The sequence below is a fragment of the Boleophthalmus pectinirostris genome, unplaced genomic scaffold (genome assembly GCF_026225935.1).
Source record: "Boleophthalmus pectinirostris isolate CB_2022bp ecotype Guang Dong unplaced genomic scaffold, ASM2622593v1 HiC_scaffold_6, whole genome shotgun sequence".
NCBI lineage: Eukaryota > Metazoa > Chordata > Actinopteri > Gobiiformes > Gobiidae > Boleophthalmus > Boleophthalmus pectinirostris.
Genome location: NW_026571447.1, coordinates 26,227,023 through 26,244,929, shown reverse-complemented (window position 1 = coordinate 26,244,929; position 17,907 = coordinate 26,227,023). Strand labels below are relative to the sequence as shown.

Below are 17,907 nucleotides of genomic sequence, written 5' to 3'. Positions count from 1 at the left end.
AAAAAAATAAGACTTGGGCAACATAATTTAAGACTTTTTAAGGCCTTAACAATATAATATGACTATATTGTAATTGAACTGAAATTGCAATTTGAGTTGGCGCAGTTATTAAATCGCAAAGGCTGCAATGACTTAGATAATAGAGAAATCCTGTTTCCTAAAAAGAAAAATGCAACAGTTCCTTTGCCCATTTCCTCTCAAATGAAAGGCTCCTTGAATTATTTACAATGTGAACAGAATCTTACTTTTTTTTTATTTATTTTATTTTATTTTTTTACACAACTTGCATATCTAATCACAATTTCAATACTAGACTTCTTTTTTTTCGTGCAGTCCATCATTGCAGATATTGTGTACCAGACTGCCACTTCTACAATTATTTTACTCCCTCAACAACTAAAAACTTGTATTGGCAATTTGATCATTACTCATAATATAACTGCCACTCTTGGTATAGTGAAAGCAATTGAACTTCCCTTTGGTTCTGTCAGAGCTCGAGGGCAAACTCATCAAAAGATATTGAGTGAAAGCAGTGGAATTAAATAGGGGGTAATATTATATTTTATATGTGCACACAGTAAACAAACACTGGCAATGAGCTTCTTAATGACCAAAGTGTGCAGAACATGAGGACTTCCAAAACTGTGAATATAAAAGATTTAAAGGCCAATTTTCTGATCTATGGTATAAAGTAGTTTCCTAAGTAGTTTCAAAAACATATTCGGAGTTGTGTTTTATTTCATTCTCACATTTTTAACACAAAAACCTGCATATTTAGGCTAAGATCTTGTCTCAAGCATAAAACACTCTGTTCCACCTTGTGATGCCATGTGGTAATAATGGAAATGCTCCACTATGTTTTTAAAGTCCATAGACCTTCACAAGAATCATTTACATCATTTTAGCTCTGGAATTTCCAATCTCTACTGGTCAAAACGTAAAAAATGTATCTGTTAGCTTTAAAATTGCTGCTTCGTGACATCACAAGGTGGAACAGAGCATTTAGAGTTTTTGAGATAATAATAAAGAGTTACTCAAACGTGTGTGAATGAAACAAACACAAGTCCAAGAATGTTTTTGAGGCAGTAAGAGCATTCTAACTTGGCTTAAAGCTCACAAGAGTAAATTTTGCATAATATCGGACCTTTAAATTGCACCATTATTCTATGAGGTTTGGAGAGATGAAAAATTAGGACTGTTGCCATAGCAAGTAACAATTCAAAATACTTTTTTCAAAATTCTGTCTGAAAAGAGTTTAATTAAATCGATGATACTACAGTAGCACCGCTTTTTGTACTACTACGGTTATTTCTGCTGTACATGCCTGCAAATCATATAGTGTACCTACTTCTTTTCTTCTATTACCTATAGAATCTCTTATTTACTGCAGCAAATGCAACCAACTTTATACTGAAGGTCAAGAAATAATTTGATTTTATACTTTGCATAATAAATACATCTTACTTTATATTCCTACATTCCACTTTGAAGTTAAAAGTGAATCAGACAGGCGATATTGAGTGAGCGCTTTGCAAACTGCTTTTGGAGTCACGGCTTTTACTTACTACTCAGCTTTTAGGCTCATATATAAACAAAACAACCCACTCTCAGCCGCCTGCCAAACCAAGGTAATGCAGCAGATTAAGTGTGTCAGAAACAGGAAGAGGCATGAATCATTGTTTTCCTGAGAGGACTGGCACACCTAGAACTACACCGCAAATAGTTTGACAAAATTATACTCTCTTCCACTGGAAATAGGACCAGTCTGGATATAGCCTGGGAGTAGACCACCTGCTTGAACAAAATATCACTACTATGAAGTCAGATGTATGTGTGTGTGTGTGTGTGTGTGTGTCAAGTGTATATCTTTAAAGGTCCTATATTACGCAAATTTGACTCTTGTGAGCTTTTAGTCATGTTTGAATGTTGTTATCTCACAAAAACATACCTGGAGTTGTGTTTAGTTTCATTCACACATGTTTTTGTAACATTTGATTATTAGTCTGGCTACATCTCCAAAGTTCAAAATGCTGTTTCACCTTGTGATGTCATTCAAATGTTTGTCGTGATTACCATTACACACGATATCACAAGGTGGAACAGAGTATTTTATAGAGCCCGTCTGATGATGTGCGTGAAAAAAGATACTAAATCGTGGCCTCAAATTACAATTTTGTTCCCATGCTTTAGCTAACTCCTTCCCACTTTTTAGCTAACTCTTTTCCATGTTTTAGGTAAATTATTCCCACACTTCAGCCAATTTTCACCCACAAATTAAGAAATTGTTGCCAATTATACAAAACAGGGTGTGGTATTGTGGTATTAGATTTGTGTTCATTTAGCAAGAGCTTCCAGCATAGAAGCGATGGACTTTGGCAGACACAAATAAAGGTAAAATATATATGTTTTATTTATGTTTTTTGTTTTTTTCCATTTTGATGTTTATTGTTCCAGAATCAGTGTAGTAATGTGCACGGATTAGCTAAAGCGTGGGAACAGTTACATATTGTGGGAACAAAATTGTAATTTTAGGCCATGATTTAGTCTTTTTTTAACGCACACTCTGTAGTATTTTCTATTTGAGAGAAGAACTTGCCCAAAATATGCTCGGTTTGTGTGCTAAACATGTGTGGATGAAACAAAACAACTCCAGGTATTTTTTTAATGAGGAAAAAACATTGTAACATAGATCAGAAAATAGCGTAATAACGACCCTTTAAATGGGCAAGAGTGCTTTAATAGGAGTTGCTGTATATTGTAAAAACAAGTCACATACTTTTATCAGTAATACTAGAAGCACAAGTAGTATTCATGCTGCAAGTGATAATAGATGTGGTCTTATCTATAGAACAAACAGTGGTTTCAAAGAGTAATTGTAACACATCAGATGTATTATTTGATGTTAACGTAAGTTGAAGGACACAACAAAGTCAGAAATGAAAAAAGAAAAAAGTAATAGTAATAGTACTGTAATATTTGATAGCAGTGTTGGGGAGTAACAGATTACATCTACTGGAGTTACATAATCAGAGTACAAATTATGAGTAACTGTATTCGGTTACAGTTACTGTTTCAGTGAGTGGTAATTGGATTACAGTTACTTTGTTGAAATAAATGGATTACATGGTGCTATTTTCCTGTTTTTTCTGGTAATTCCACTCATTGCCAGAAACTAAACCAGGTCTAAAGTAGATCTAAACTAGGTCTAAACCAGGACTAAAACCAGGTCTAAACTAGATCTAAACCAGGTCTAAACTAAAACAGGTCTAAACTAGGTCTAAACCAGGACTAAAACCAGGTCTAAACTAGATCTAAACCAGGTCTAAACCAGGTCTAAACCAGGACTAAAACAGGATTTAACAGGATTAAACCATGCTGCGTGGACGTGTTAAGTAAAGTCTGGGCTTTTTATTTTCTTTTAGCAGATATAACATCTTATGTTACGATATCCTCGTCTTTGCTTCTCTACAGCAAATCAAGTAATCCAAAGTATTCCAATTACGTTATTCACTTTAAGTAATTTAATGGATTACGTTACAAACTACATTCTGGGGTATGTAATCTGTAATCTGTAGGGGAGTACATTTTAAAAGTAACCTTCCCAACACTGTTTGATAGAGCACAAATGTTGAAATAATTTAATATTTTCAACATAAAGCTTTTGTCAGTTTCTGGTTCGCACTGTAGTGAAGGGAAAGAAAAAAAAAATGTACTCAAGTATATTTACTACTTGAAAAATACGGTCTCTGGCAACTACAGTAATCAGCTCAAGCATTTTACCTCTGGTCCTGACAAAACACTTTCAATTGCTCACAGTTGTTTGGTGTCTGCATCAACAACTCATCCAGCCAAGCGCAGAATCCTCACGCCAGTCAGAGCAGAGTCAGAATCATTATAATTAAATGGCTCTTGTCAGTCATCTTCACTATCTGTAATCTCCCATAGAACATTTGGCTGCTGTTTGCTCTCCTGCTGTGCTCCAGAGAAAAGCCCTTTCTTCTCTTGTCTATGGAGCTAATTGGACATGAGCTGTGAAGGGGAACATCTGCAGAACAACTGATGTATGCTGTTTGAAAGACAGCCGTCCGTGGAGAGGGCTATAAAACCAGACTCGTACTCTACATAGTTTAGCCCCATGCAACATTCCCACTGACTCTCACGTGGCATCACAATATCTGAAACAGCCATAATGGTAAATGTTCAAATATACATATCAAATAGCCTTCAAGCTGCTCAAAGCCCTTTACATCACGCAACCTGTGAGCCAATGGACCTGACCACTCAACCAATGGTGTTTATGTTAAGAGTGGGATTCGAACCACCAGCCTTTGGATCAGTGGACAAACGCTTTATCAATTGGACATTATAGTTGACACTGGGGTGGATGCAAGTCAGTGTGAACCAATGTGTTATTTAATTGACAAAATGGAGATGTTTTGGAATGGTTTGGGTTGGTATATTGGGCCTATCCACCTTAAAATGAGATAACTGAACATTAAATTTGCACTCTTTTACTTTTAATTATAATTTTTTGCATTTATTTAATTACACGTGTTTTTATATTGCTAAAGAAAATACCCTGAAAAACATGCCCTTTGACTGCAAGTTGGCTGGCCCCTCCACAGATGTGACCTATAACCTGTTACAATTTTTGAATGCAGAACCTTGAAAATTTTCAGGCAAAGCAATGACATTTGCAGAAATTAAAATTATTGTGCAGAATCAACTTTTTTGGGCCTTCTGCCATGTTATAATGTTGTTTCCTCATCAAAATCATGCCTGGGGAAGTTTTATATGTTATTCATGCATGTTTGGTTAATTGAGCTTTATAGAAAAATAAATAAATTCAAGCCTGGAAGGTAAACCCGCAGCTTCATGTCCAGTCATAGCTTCACTCCAGCTCTCCTCCTCCTCCTCAGCCTACACCGGTGCAATGGCAGGTCACTCCCTCCTTCGCGTGGCGTTGGCACACCTCCTCCGCACCTCCTCTTCAGCCAATCAATGCCCAGTCTTCCATATTTAAACCCTCTCACCCAGGTGCTCACCAGATATCTGCCTCCTCCGCCCCATCATCCTCCCACTACTTGCCATCTTAATATTCTGGCCCTCTCTTGACCAGCACCAGTGTCAAAGCTCCAGGGGGTGAGACATTTCCTAAATGCTCATTAGCCCACCATGCAACTCAGCATCACATATGTCTTCTGCTGAGGTCTGACCGCCAAACTCTTAATCACTCCATAAAGCTTTTTAATCTCTGTTTCTGAGTCTTTCCAGATTGAAATTTAGCAGTCTCTCATGGGCACTACTGGAACCCTCTTACATTAAGCTGTTCAAGCCTGTGTACAAGACTCAGCCCTGCTACACTCTTTTATGCCAATTTACCATAAATGTACAAATAGACTGAGAATAACTCCAAGGAATACTTTCAGAAAAAGTCCTGAGGGCAAATTTGGGGAAAAGTTGGTAACATGCTATTTCCCATAATTTGAGGGTGCTGATTCCAAATATTGTTTACCAAGCTGAATTTTGAGTTTTAAGAATGCTAATTAGCATAATAGCATAGACGCCAGGCTAATCAAATTAAAGTTCTTTCTAACTTGAATGGATTTCATAAAAAGTCCAGAAAACAAATACCAGTATACTGTATATATACCAGGTAAATTTTATGAGATAGAAGTCACCACATGACCCCTAATTAGCATAATGAAATAAAAACAAGGCTATACTGCAGCTTTTTTAAAGCTAGCATCCTTCATTTCCTTCATTTGATGAGCAGAAATGAAATAAATTCCTAATTCAGATTTCTACTAGGTTTGGATTCTAAGTGATTGCTAAGTTTTATTTCTGGAAGTCATTTATCTCTGTTTGCTATCGACAGCTCTCATTCTTTGAAATGCCTTCCTCGGGAGGTGTTCCGGACACGTCCCAGTGGGAGGAGGCCCAGGACACGCTGGAGGGACTATGTCTCTGTGCTGCCCTGGGAAGGCCTCAGGGTCCCCCTGGAGGAGCTGGAGGAAGTGTCTGGGGTGAAGGAAGTATGGGAGTCCCTACTTAGACTGCTGCCCCCGTGACCTGGCACCAGATAAGCGGAACATGGACGGATGAATAGATGGATAATATATTCATAAATTATATATATATATATATATATATATATATATATATATATATATATATATATACAAATTAGAAGGTTTAGAACTCAAAATCCAGCTTGGTAAACAAAATATTCTAAATCAGCACCCTCAAAGTATGTAAAAAAAAAAATGGTTTACTGACTTTTCCTCAAATTTGCCCTTAGGACTATCCTAATCCTCGTCTAAAAAGCATGATACAAAACAATGCACTACAATTTCACAAACACAATGTGATGTGCAGTAATGTTATCAGTGATCACGGTTGTGGAACACGATGGAGAACAAATATATTTATTAATTCAAAAAGGAAATAATATGCACTATAGCTCATAATACTAAACCATCTCAATAACAAAAAATGTAGTAAAGAAATGAAATACTTGAGCTCCAGACTGCCTATAGGTACACCTTACACCTAATTAAAATGCATTTGTAATTAGGTGTTAGCATGTCTAATTACGTGGTACAGTAGCTCAGGTGCTTTAAGGCTTAAACCAGTTGGGCGTTTCTCCTTTAAGCTCTGGTTGCCCACAGAAGTGCCACTCTCTTGATTTTTATTACCATTCTCTGTGAACCTTAAATATGTTGATGCTGGAATATCTGAGATCAGCATTTTCTACAATAGAGTTTGTCCATTTGGCTCCAACAACTGCTCCCCATCCAGTCACATTTTGGAGCAGGACTTTAAGAAAAGCTCTTAAGATGCATCACCATAAAAAAGACAAAAAGAAAAAATGAAAAATCGAAAAAGAAAGTACGTAAAGTACAGTGACCACTGCCAAGGTAGTGCTTTTATCCTGCAATGGTGATCGTAGTGCCAACCATTGATTACTCTATAATTTAGTCCATATCTCAAAGAATGGCACAAAATACATTTAATCAACACCAAAACTTTCAGAATTTTGTCCGTTACCGTTATTGATTTTGTTTTTTTTATATACTTTCTGAAAACTTCCCCTTTGTAACTGTGTGGTAGAGGTTTATCTCGACTGTCTGAGCGGCTGGCACTGGCGCAGTATTCTAATGTGGCGTATTGTATTTAATTTTTGTATCAGTCAAAGGGCGTGGAGCTGGTTTTTCCAAATGTATTCGAGCAAAACGTGCCTTGCCCCAGTACAGAAACATTGCAGAAGCAGCTCTTGAGGTCAAAATATGATCTCTGCGTTTTATCATCATGTAATCAGGAAGTGGATGTTAACATGCTAGTTGTTGCTAAATTTACACAGAGTTGTGAATCGTACTTATTAGGGATGTAACAATAACCTAAATATCGTGATATCGTATCATCAAAGATTTCACAGTAATATTGTGGACCATCACAATATATTCGAATTACAAGTCTCTTTGCTTAAATTAAGAGTTATGGAGCAGCATTAGCTAAAAAAAAAAAAAAAAAAAAAGAGGGGAACTACATAGACCATGATCCTTTGCTCCATTTCAGTGTAGAAGAAGTGTACAAAAAGAAATAACTGTTCTTAGCAATTTTAGTTCTTTGGATTAAGTCTTGTCAAGTCATTTTAAGAGGAAAAAGTAGCATATTGACAGTTTTGTTAGCCTCCACAAAATATTGCAATAAATATCATACCCCCCATATCGTGAGCTTTCCTATGACATTTATACAACATATAAATATCGTACCCTGAGGTCCATACCTTGATAATATCGTATTGTGAGACTTGGATATCGTTACACCCCTAGTACTTATAAAATCATTTTAAAAACTGAAGTGAATAAGAATGTTTGGAATGCATACATTAAGTGAAGAGTAATTTTGGACCACTGCACCGTTTAATGAACTAGTTCTGTTTTTCAGCTTTTGAGGAATCACTCGGCAAGTGATGCGGAGTTATAATTATACACAGTTATATAAAGTAAATGTTGTGTTTTTTTTCTTCACAGAGACTGAAAGAGCTGAAGCACAGAGAGTTTGCCCGAAATGTGGCGTCGAAATCATGGAAGGACCAACGCAAACAAGAGAGGGCTCTGAGGAGGCTGCACCAACTCGCCCAACTGCAGCTACAGACGGAGAGGTGAGAGACAGAGAGAGGAGGAGGAGGAGGTGGAGGTGGAGGAGAGGGGTGAAGGAGAGAGAAGTGGAATGGAAAGATGGATAGAGAGAGAGAGAGAAGGACAGAGGGTTAGAGAGGGAGAAAGACAAAGAGAGAGTGTGTGAGACGGACAGAGGGAGGACATGGGTTTGGGGGCAGAGCATGTCATGTTTTGTCAGCCTCTTTCACATGTGATGGGTCTATTCACACAAGGGCCACAGGTGAGACACATTTAAGATAAAGACACAAGCATGTAACTGTGTGTTGTCTTCAAGGAGGACTTTAAAAATAAATAAATTAAAAAAAAACACTTTAGATTTTGAAAACGTACCAGAGTTGCCATCAGCATTGTTTATTCTCTCGAGGCTTATAAAATAATTATAACTATTTGCAAAAATATACCTTGTGCAATGAGTGAAAAATATACAGATGTGATGTTTACTCAAGTAGAAAGTACCCGCTCTTACTTGTATTATTGATGTTGCTTTTACTAATATTCCAACTATATATTATAATACTGCCATTAAAAGTCCTATATTACACAAAATTGACTGTTGTGAGCTTTAAGCCTTGTTAGAATGTTGTTACCTCCTCAAAAACGTACCTGGAGTTGTGTTTTGTTTCATTCACACATGTTTGAGTAATCCTTTATTATTAATTAAAATGCTTTGTTCCACCTTGTGATGTCATGTAGTTGTAGTTTCGGAGTTACCAGCTTTTAGTCCAGTAGAGATGGGTAATTCCAGGTCTAAAATCATCCAAATGATTCTAATCAAGGTGTAAGGAGTTTAAAAACACAGTGGAGCACTTCCTGTATTACCACATGATATCACAAGGTGGAACAGAGTGTTTTCTGTTTTGAGAGAAGAACTCTTGACTATAGATGCAGGGTTTGTGTGTTGTGTACTTACTCAGTTTTTACAAGAAACTCAGAGTGTCTGTTATTCCAAATCTTGTGGAGTAGGAGCCCAGAACAAAAACACTCGAGGTAATATAGTAAATGTATGAAGTATTTAAGACGTATGTTAAAGTAGCCTCCAGGTCCACAGTCAAAACAAGTGAAATAAAAACTTAGCTAATGATCAAGTTGATTGCACCTATTCCCGAAGCAATTAAGAGTGTTTTATGAGCGCTGTGATGGAGGATGAGAGCAGCGCTGCTCGTGTCTCATTGTTTTGATACATGTTTACGGCTTCTGTGTTTACGCTAATGACGCTGGTTCATTAAAGCCTGTCTGCATGGCTTATGGGGGCCATATTTACAACCTCTTTTTAAAATGTGCAAATCACTCTTGTGCTAATAACTGGATTGAGCCAACACCACTATTCATACACACTGTAGGTTACTATGTTGTCCTGCTGAGGTGGGTAGTACTAATGTGCAGTTACAATTATTTGAGCAACTTTTTTTTTTTTTTTTTTATCAAATTGTAGCCTTGGAATAGTTTTTAATATGTTTTTACAGAGCAATAATATTCTTTCTTGAGTAAAGTGGGAGTTAAGTCAACATCTGACAAAAGGATGTTAACAGGTTAAAATTGTTTGAACATTTGTGTGTGTGAGAGAGGTTTTATTGATCCAGAGGGAAAATCAAGTTTTGCTGCAGCACACATTTTAATAGTCCCTTGTGTTCATTCCCTCCAGTCTTTCCTCTGAAGGTCTTCTGCCACATTTGCTAGATCCTTAGCTAGCTCCTCTGTTAGCCTCTCGCGTGGTCTCCATGGACTCAGGAAAAACAAACAGCTCATTTCACAAAATCCAGCTCTTTCTCATAGTATGTGTCCTTTAAACTGCACATGCTGCACTTCTTAGATGGTTAAAATCCCTTGATATGATGTTGAAAACTGAGCTAAAAAAAAAAAAAAAGAAAAAGTTGATAAACAGCTCAGTGTGTGATCCAGGTAGCCACAAACGCAGCCAACCACTCTGTTGCCATGTACATATACATAAATTACAAACTATAAATCAAACTGGCATTTAATACAATAATGAATCCTATTCATGGGGTTCAGCTCCTGTTAGAGGCAACATTTTCACCATTTAAAAGGTCTAATGTGTTTCTTGTATTTCTCCAATATTGTTTATTATTTTTCATATATTTTGTGGTCTATCCTTTGAAAATTAGGGAAACACTGATCCAGCTTTTTTCATTTCCGGTACCAGTGTTGATACTTTGAGTGTAAGTATCAACCGATACCCAATATTAACCGATACAACATGATAAAACTGATAAAACATTCCTTAAAACATGAATTAACTTATTACACAAGAGATTCAGCTGTGTTATGCAACTGTTATTTATCCTTTAAATCACCACTGAAGTGCTTCATATGAAAAAAAACCAAAAAAAACATGAGACATTTTTAGCCAAAATGTGCCCGTAAATGGTCTTATTACATCCAACTAAAGGCCCAGCCAGGATATCACTTGAACTGTTATCAAAGAACCAATACCGATTCAGCTGATTTTTCAGTATCAATACTGTATCAGTATTGGTGCATCCATATTGAAAAATACCACATTTTGTTCACTATTATTATATATTTTTAGATCTTACGTCCAGTCTGACTCTTACTTGAGTAGTAGTTTCCAAACACGTTTACTCTTACTTGAGTAATTTTTTTGGACAACTACTACTGCTTCTACTTTTTTTTTTTTTTTTTTTTTTGTTTTTGAGTAATGGTCCTCTGTTTTGAGTAAAAACCTTAAAGCCATATTCACTGTAGTTGTCTATGTTTCCCTGTAGCATAGAAATGTATAGATGCTGCAGTTGAAATAAACTAAAAAGAAACATCGCTGTAAAATAAAAGAGCCAGATCTCCTTCAAGAGGCAGCTGTGCTTGTGGCAATGTGAAACAGACAAGTGGGTCCAAAGCACAGCAGGGTTCCACTGGCCTAAGTGAGAGAGCGCCCCCTAGAGTTTGTGCATCTGGCGAGCACTGTTCAAAAGAAGGTCAGGGACATCATGGGTTTTGAAGCTACATTTTTAAATGATTTGAGGCTATATACTGTATACTGCAGTGCTTTCAGTACAAAGTTTAAAGGTATCCTGCTGGAATGAGGGATTACATTGAGATCTACAAGGTTTATTGTTGATCCATTGCATATTACGTACTATAATAACCAGCTTGTGCAGTTTTCTTTTATGTATTTGTAAATATCTTTTGAGGTAGAGCTGTGCAGTTAATTGAATTTTAATTGAATCAATAATTTCAAATGGTCAGTGATATGCTTGGGTTGTTATAATATTGAGGTTTGCTGCCAGACTTCTGTCAGTGTGAATAAATGTGGTTTGGACCAGAGTTCAGACTTAATAAATTAGAACAATTTCTTTGCACTGTTCTTAATGAAAGGTCCCAGAGTATGTTATTTGTGGATCTATGTTATGTTCTAATGTTTCCTTGTCAAAAATATACCCAGAGTTGTGTTTTCATTCACAAAGTTTAACACACAAACCCTGCATTTTTAGGCTCTGTTCTTTTCTCAAATGGAAACTCTCTGTTCTACATTGTCATGTAATGCAGAAAGTGCTCCACTGTGTTTTTAAACCCCATCCACCTTCACTAGAAGCATTAGGATAAATTCAGCCCTGTAATTGCTCATCTCTATAGAACAAAAGGTAAATGGGAGCTGTTAGCTTTAAATTTACCACTACATGCCATTATAAGGTGCAGACAGAGCATTTTGAGCTTTCGAGACACAGACAGACTAATAATGCAGGATTAGTCAAATAACAATTACAATTCCAGGTATGATGAGGTAACACCACAATCCATATTGTGTAATATAGGACCTTTTTGTCTTAAAAAGTTACCCAGGCCTATTGTGTATGTTTTGATACAATCTACTGAGCATTGAGCATCATAGGTGAATTTGTAGCTCTGTGTCAAAACATTTGCACCTCAGTCAAAAAACAAGTCCTATATGACATCACACATGACTGGCCTCAGGTGTTTCTGGTTACAAACACCTTGCTGCACGGGCAGAATTTGAAGTGTGGATACCTGTTAGACCAATCACACTGTTACTCACATGCCCAGATCCTGCCCCACTTTCCTCTTCACTCACCAGGTACTGCCCAGTTTTGCAGTTTTATTTGCAGTGAGGGTGTGGGCAGAATTTAGGTGTGTTAATTTTTTGCAATATGACACTGGGTGTTTTTAATTACAGTATATTATATAAACTAAACAGAAAATACTTTTGTGTCACTGCATTAAACTCAAATCAGTTTTATGCTAATAAATACCAATTAGAGGTTTTCAGATTCTAACGTGATGATACTCGCAAGATTTTATCACATTGTGTACTTTTCCATGAAATATCCAAATGGTAAATTCACAAATGTTGAACTCACTGTATTACAACAAAAATCATTCATTTTAGTTGCTCCCATTTGTATTAAATATGGTCTGCCTATAGAATGTTATGATGTTGTCTGAAACCCAGCAGTGCTTTACAAAAATCATACTTTTATAGCTTTGTCAAAAGTTTAAGCTTAAGATTAAATAAATTTTTAAAAACTAATGATGTTGGTGGAAGCTGAGTCTACTTTTATATCTTTTCTAGGGTCACGAGACGGGGCCATGGACTGAAGAGTGCAGTGAGGGCCATAAACCAAACTAAGGACACCCTCACGGATCTACGTGACCACAACCAGGACAACAAACCTGAGGATCGCACTCACATCCCAAATACCCCAACCACCTCGATAACAACAACTACCAGCTCCAGAACTGAGGAGATCTGCCCCCCTAGTCCACTTCCCCAGCAGTCTCCTCCGGTCTTAGCAGCACAATTCCCCCAAATCCACAGCTCTGAACTCTGCGTCGACCCCTGCTCGCCGCTGCCTCTACCTGCAGGGAGGAGACGCGTCGGAGGCAGACTCGGGGTGTCTTTTTGCTTCTCTCGGAGGGGTCCCAAACTGGAACCGTGTGCCTCTGTGTTCTCTGACCTAGAGGAAGACGAAATGTACAAGAAAAAGGAGCAGATGCGAGAAAGGATACGGCAAATCTTGAGAGACATAGACAGAGAAATTGGGACAGAGGAAGAGCAGAATTCTGACAGTGTCGGACTACGCAGCATGGAGCCGGTCCCCAGAGAGCCAGCCTCGGAAGACAGTGAAATTGAAAAAAGAGATTTGGAGAAGGAACACTCTGCTATTTCCACGGAAGCACAAGATAATCAGAGCAATGATTCACTGTTCTTGTCGGCATGTGGCAAGGGGCTGGAGGAGGCGGATACCGGACCGCAATGTACAACAAAAAACAAATCAGAGCGAGAAGAGAGTCGGACTATTTGTGTTTTGGGGAAAGACGGGACCACCCAGCTGCGATGGCCAACAAGTTCATTAAAGTTTACAAAGTTTGTGCCACATATCTCATACAGCAGCAAACTACATGATCACGAGCAACTCCAAGAGAAACTAGAGGATCAGAATCAGTTATTGTATATGTCAGGTGTTTCTGTTCCAAAGCAAACACGAGTGCAGGTGCAGGGACAAACTGAAGAGGCAACGAAAACTCAGCACATTGACGGAAAGACACAAGAGCACCTGTTTCTCAAAGACAAAATCCCTACATCAACTGGAGAATGGCTAGAAAAACAAAACACTGAAAATTGCATTGTGCCAAATTCCCATTCATGTGGCTATAAGATTGACGCTTTCGACTGCAACACCCAGAATCGTCAGGTGGGCAGATTAGAGGTTGCGAGTGAAAATGCTATCACACCCCTGAGTTGTAAATTAGATCATGTCGCCCAAAAGACGTGCACAAGCCCAACCAGGTGCGATGGCAATAGTGAGACAATTTGCAGCAGTGCAATGCAGACGAATGTAGGCGTAGCAATGGTGTCACGGAGAAAGAGGACGTGCGCTATTAGGAAACACAAGACGGGGAAGCAGAGTCGGAGAAGGAGGGAAAAGAGGGAGAAGATTGTGAAGAAGCGGAAAATGTGCAAAGTGAAGAGTGTGGTGGTGTCGTCGTGTAAAGAGGGGAGAGAGGGAGAGTGGGGGGAGAGGCAGACCGGAGGGGTGGAGAGAGGGGGGAGCAGATGTCCCCGGGGGAGTGGTGAAAGAACGCCTGGATGTGTCTCAGCGAGGAGCAGAAGGCCTCACAGGAGCTCCGAGCATCAACGGCGCCATCGCAGACAGGAGGGGCACGGGCACGCCGCCTCTCCTCCCTGGCGGTCTCACTTGTCCTCACGCTCCCTCTCTCCAGGATCTGACTCCAAGATGTTTTGGGAAAGAGGTCACCATAGCAACCCCAGGAGTTTCATTGACTGCTGTTACCCTGACAACAGCAGCGGTAACAGCCCGGCAAGAAAGCGAAAACTCCTCCACAGGGACAGGAAATCCATTCATAGTAAAAGAAAGAACTTGAGGCATTGTGAGGAGGTGAGGGGAAGGGAATTAGGAGAGGGCTGTGACAGGGCTTTTGTGTGCGACGCAGAGCAGTGGGAGTGGAGGAGCGGGGCAGGTCCTGGGGGAGATGCACAGATCAGCACAGCACATGGTTGGAGGTCAGAGCAGAAGTTTGACGAGTGGCACCATCCACACCCACTCAGGTCCAGTGTGAGTCCCAGTACCTGGGGGCGCACAGGGGGCAGCACAGGTGAGGGCGACTGGGACAGATGGACCTGTGGCAGCACCGACAGCTGGGAGGACCCTGGAACATCCAGGTCGGACTCCAGGAGAGACAGCCCAGAAGAAGCTCCTTTTTGGGGGAACAGGCCCTCCAGTGTTCGGCACGTGTCCAGTCCTGAGTGGTGGAGCAGACAGGCCCAGAGCCCTCCCAGTGTGAGTCGGGTGAGCCCACGATCCTGCAGCCCCTGCAGCACCACCCTGTCGGAGCTGAGCTGGGAGTGGAGCACCTGCTCTGGGATCTCTGTGGACAAAGTGACAGTGAGCTCCAGTAAGAGGCTCAGTCCTGCCTCTGTAAACACTTCTCCAGAGACACAGAGCATAAGCAGCCTCAGCTCAGGCTCCTGTCCCAGTTCTTCCCCTCACAGACCTCCACTGACTGTTCATAATGTAAGCACACCTCTGTGTGAACTACAAGAGACCCGCTCTCATGTGGCCACCTCCCCAGACACAGACTGTAACTCCAACACTATCCTCCCAGGACTTTGTACAACTCAGACTTTATCCCAAAAAACAGTGAAAACATTGCACCTCCCGCTGATAGGAAAACGCCCTGCTATCCAGAGAAAGGCCAGGCTCAAGAGGGTTCTGATAGAAAGGGGTAAAGACAAAGAAGCTGACGAAATGGAGGAGGCCAAAGTCATGGAGACAGAGACAGGAACAGAACTGAACCACCAAGACACAGGTCAAGAGCAAAGCACAAGCAGCAATTTGAATCTCAGGTCCCAGGACACGCAGGGGGCCGCAGAGGCAGCTCCACCTGTCAGCTTCAGAGCAGATGAGATGGACAAGTACAGACTGTTGCAGGAGCAGGCCCGGGAGCACATGCAGAAGGTGCTGGAGCTCAGCCAGGACACAGGCGAGAAAAGGCCCCACACAAAGTACTCAGAGTGTGGGCGCGCTCAGGAGAGAGGAGCAGGGGAGGACCACTACACACCTGTACACACTGTTCCTCAGCCTCCTGCTCTACAGCACACGCTACAGTTACCTCTGCCCCTCCCACATGACAACTACTCCTCACCCATCCCCCTCCCAGTTCCCCCTCTGCCCCCCTCTCCTCCTCTGCACCACATCCTCTTGCCTCTGCCTCCCTCCTCCTCTGCTCCTCCCAGTGCTCCCTCACCCCCTGCTCCTCCTCTGCACCATCTCTCTCTTCACCACATACCTCCACCCGGGCCTCCTCCCATGCACCTGCCTCCTCTGTTCCCCTCCATCCTGCTATCCCATCGGCCCGTCCCTCTCCTGCACCCCTCTGTCTCCTTCCACACCGCGGCCCTCTCCTCTCTCTCCTCCCTCTCCCCCCTCACGCTGCAGCCTCTGACCCCACACCACTTCCTGGACAGAACATGGACAGTCAGGTTTCCACAGAAGGCTTTATGACTCGCACATCATCTCTGACATGTCAATCTACAGCACTGTGCAAAGGTTTAACGTGTATGCATGACAGATTCTGTGTTTTTATTTTTTATTTTTTTTCATCATCTTTCTGAAAAATCTTTCTACTGGTTGCTGTTAGCCAAGGGCAAAATGATTAATTTTGGTGCACATCCAAATCACTGTTTTTTGAGTCAAGCAAGAACAAAATACAAACATCACTGATTATGACGAGATTTATTTGAGTTAAATTTGAAGGGGTCAGTACACAGAGCATAGGGATCATGTTCACTTTTATGCTGTCATTATTTCAGATGGAGGGCAGAGGCATACAACTGTAGGAGAGATTTGTGATTTCTCAAAGAAATATCCAAATGCAGTATAGGAATTGGCTCTGCAGACTTGCCATATTGATCTTATGTCATGTCTTTGAGGTTTAATAATCACAGCACTTTCTAAAACTACTGTGAAAAATAATGTGACCTTAGTTTTATTTATTTAGAGAGATGATATTGAACTCAGTGTGTTAGTTTTGGTTTCATGTGTCTAGTTTGAGTAATTACAGAATTAACCATAAACCAGGTTAACAAATCTGCAAACTGTTTCCTGTCCTCCAGCTCAGTTTTAAACTCGAATCGAAAATGGTGTGATGCCACGTGAACGCAACCTATGAAACCTTGATTAAAAACATAATCACATTTGACTGTGGCCATAGGAACTGTCTTTGCTGAGATTATTTTCTCAGTATAGATGTCCTCACTTCTCTATAAAAAGTAGATTTAACATAGCTTCTTTCTGTTTTCTTTCTTTCTTTTTTCATTTGCAATTTAATGCATTTTTATACACCCACTCAGATTTCTTTGTTCAAAGCCCTTCGGATTAGTCATTATATTATAGAACTTTTGCACAATACTGTACCTATTGCTGTTACGAGACTAGTCACAACTGCAAACCATCAGAAAACCCAAGCGTACCGACTGTTTTCAGATATCAAAATTTGCTCTTCGATTTAGCCCTCGCTGCTCCGTTCCAGACACTAAGAGAAACGGACTTTGATCTATTGCTTTCTACAGTGTTCCTCATTCAGTCCAGTATAAAGGGAAGCTACACCTGCAATTCAAAGACAAGCTGAGGCCGTGTCATCCTCTGTCTTCTCCTGAACCACAAACAGAACAGGGGCCTTTTGAAGTACCAGCTTTCATGCCAGGGACAGGACATCTCACTTCTCATCTCAAATCCATCTCAGCTAAAGGTGACTGTCAGAAACTTAAATGGTAAATCGTAAATAGTACCAGTAATGTAGCATTTGTCTAATATATAAGCTTGTCAAAAATTATACCCAGATAATAGTAATATACACTGGAAAAAAAACAATATCTAGGTAAGTTAAGATGACATAAATTAAGAACATTTTACTTCAACTTGACAAGTAAAATTATCTACCAATGGAATAAGTGTGTTTTTCTATTCTTAATTCAAGCAACATTCAGTTTAGTTTCTTATTTTTAGTGCAAAAAGTGGTTGTTTTTCTTTTTTTTAAGTGTAGTAAGGTGTATATTCATATTTTATGTTCAAAAATTATTATTTCCCCGGTAATTTTTTAAAAATCAGATAATTTTACTTGTCAAGTCAAATTTATTCAAATCATGAGCAAATTTCCTTAATTCAAGTAATCTTAAATTGGCTAGATTTTATTTTTTGCAGTGTAA

At 39.8% G+C, this 17,907-nt stretch overlaps 1 protein-coding gene across 1 annotated transcript in view; it reads left to right on the top strand.

Annotated features, from left to right (window-relative positions):
• Nucleotides 1-16,204, top strand: part of LOC129411804 (zinc finger protein 804B) — a 79,416-nt gene extending 63,212 nt beyond the window's left edge. The window contains exons 4-5 of the mRNA XM_055163885.1: nucleotides 8,037-8,167; nucleotides 12,751-16,204. Of these exons, the coding sequence (XP_055019860.1) occupies nucleotides 8,037-8,167; nucleotides 12,751-16,204 (3,585 nt within the window). The remainder of the gene's footprint in view (nucleotides 1-8,036; nucleotides 8,168-12,750) is intronic.
• The last annotated feature ends 1,703 nt before the right edge of the window (nucleotides 16,205-17,907 follow it).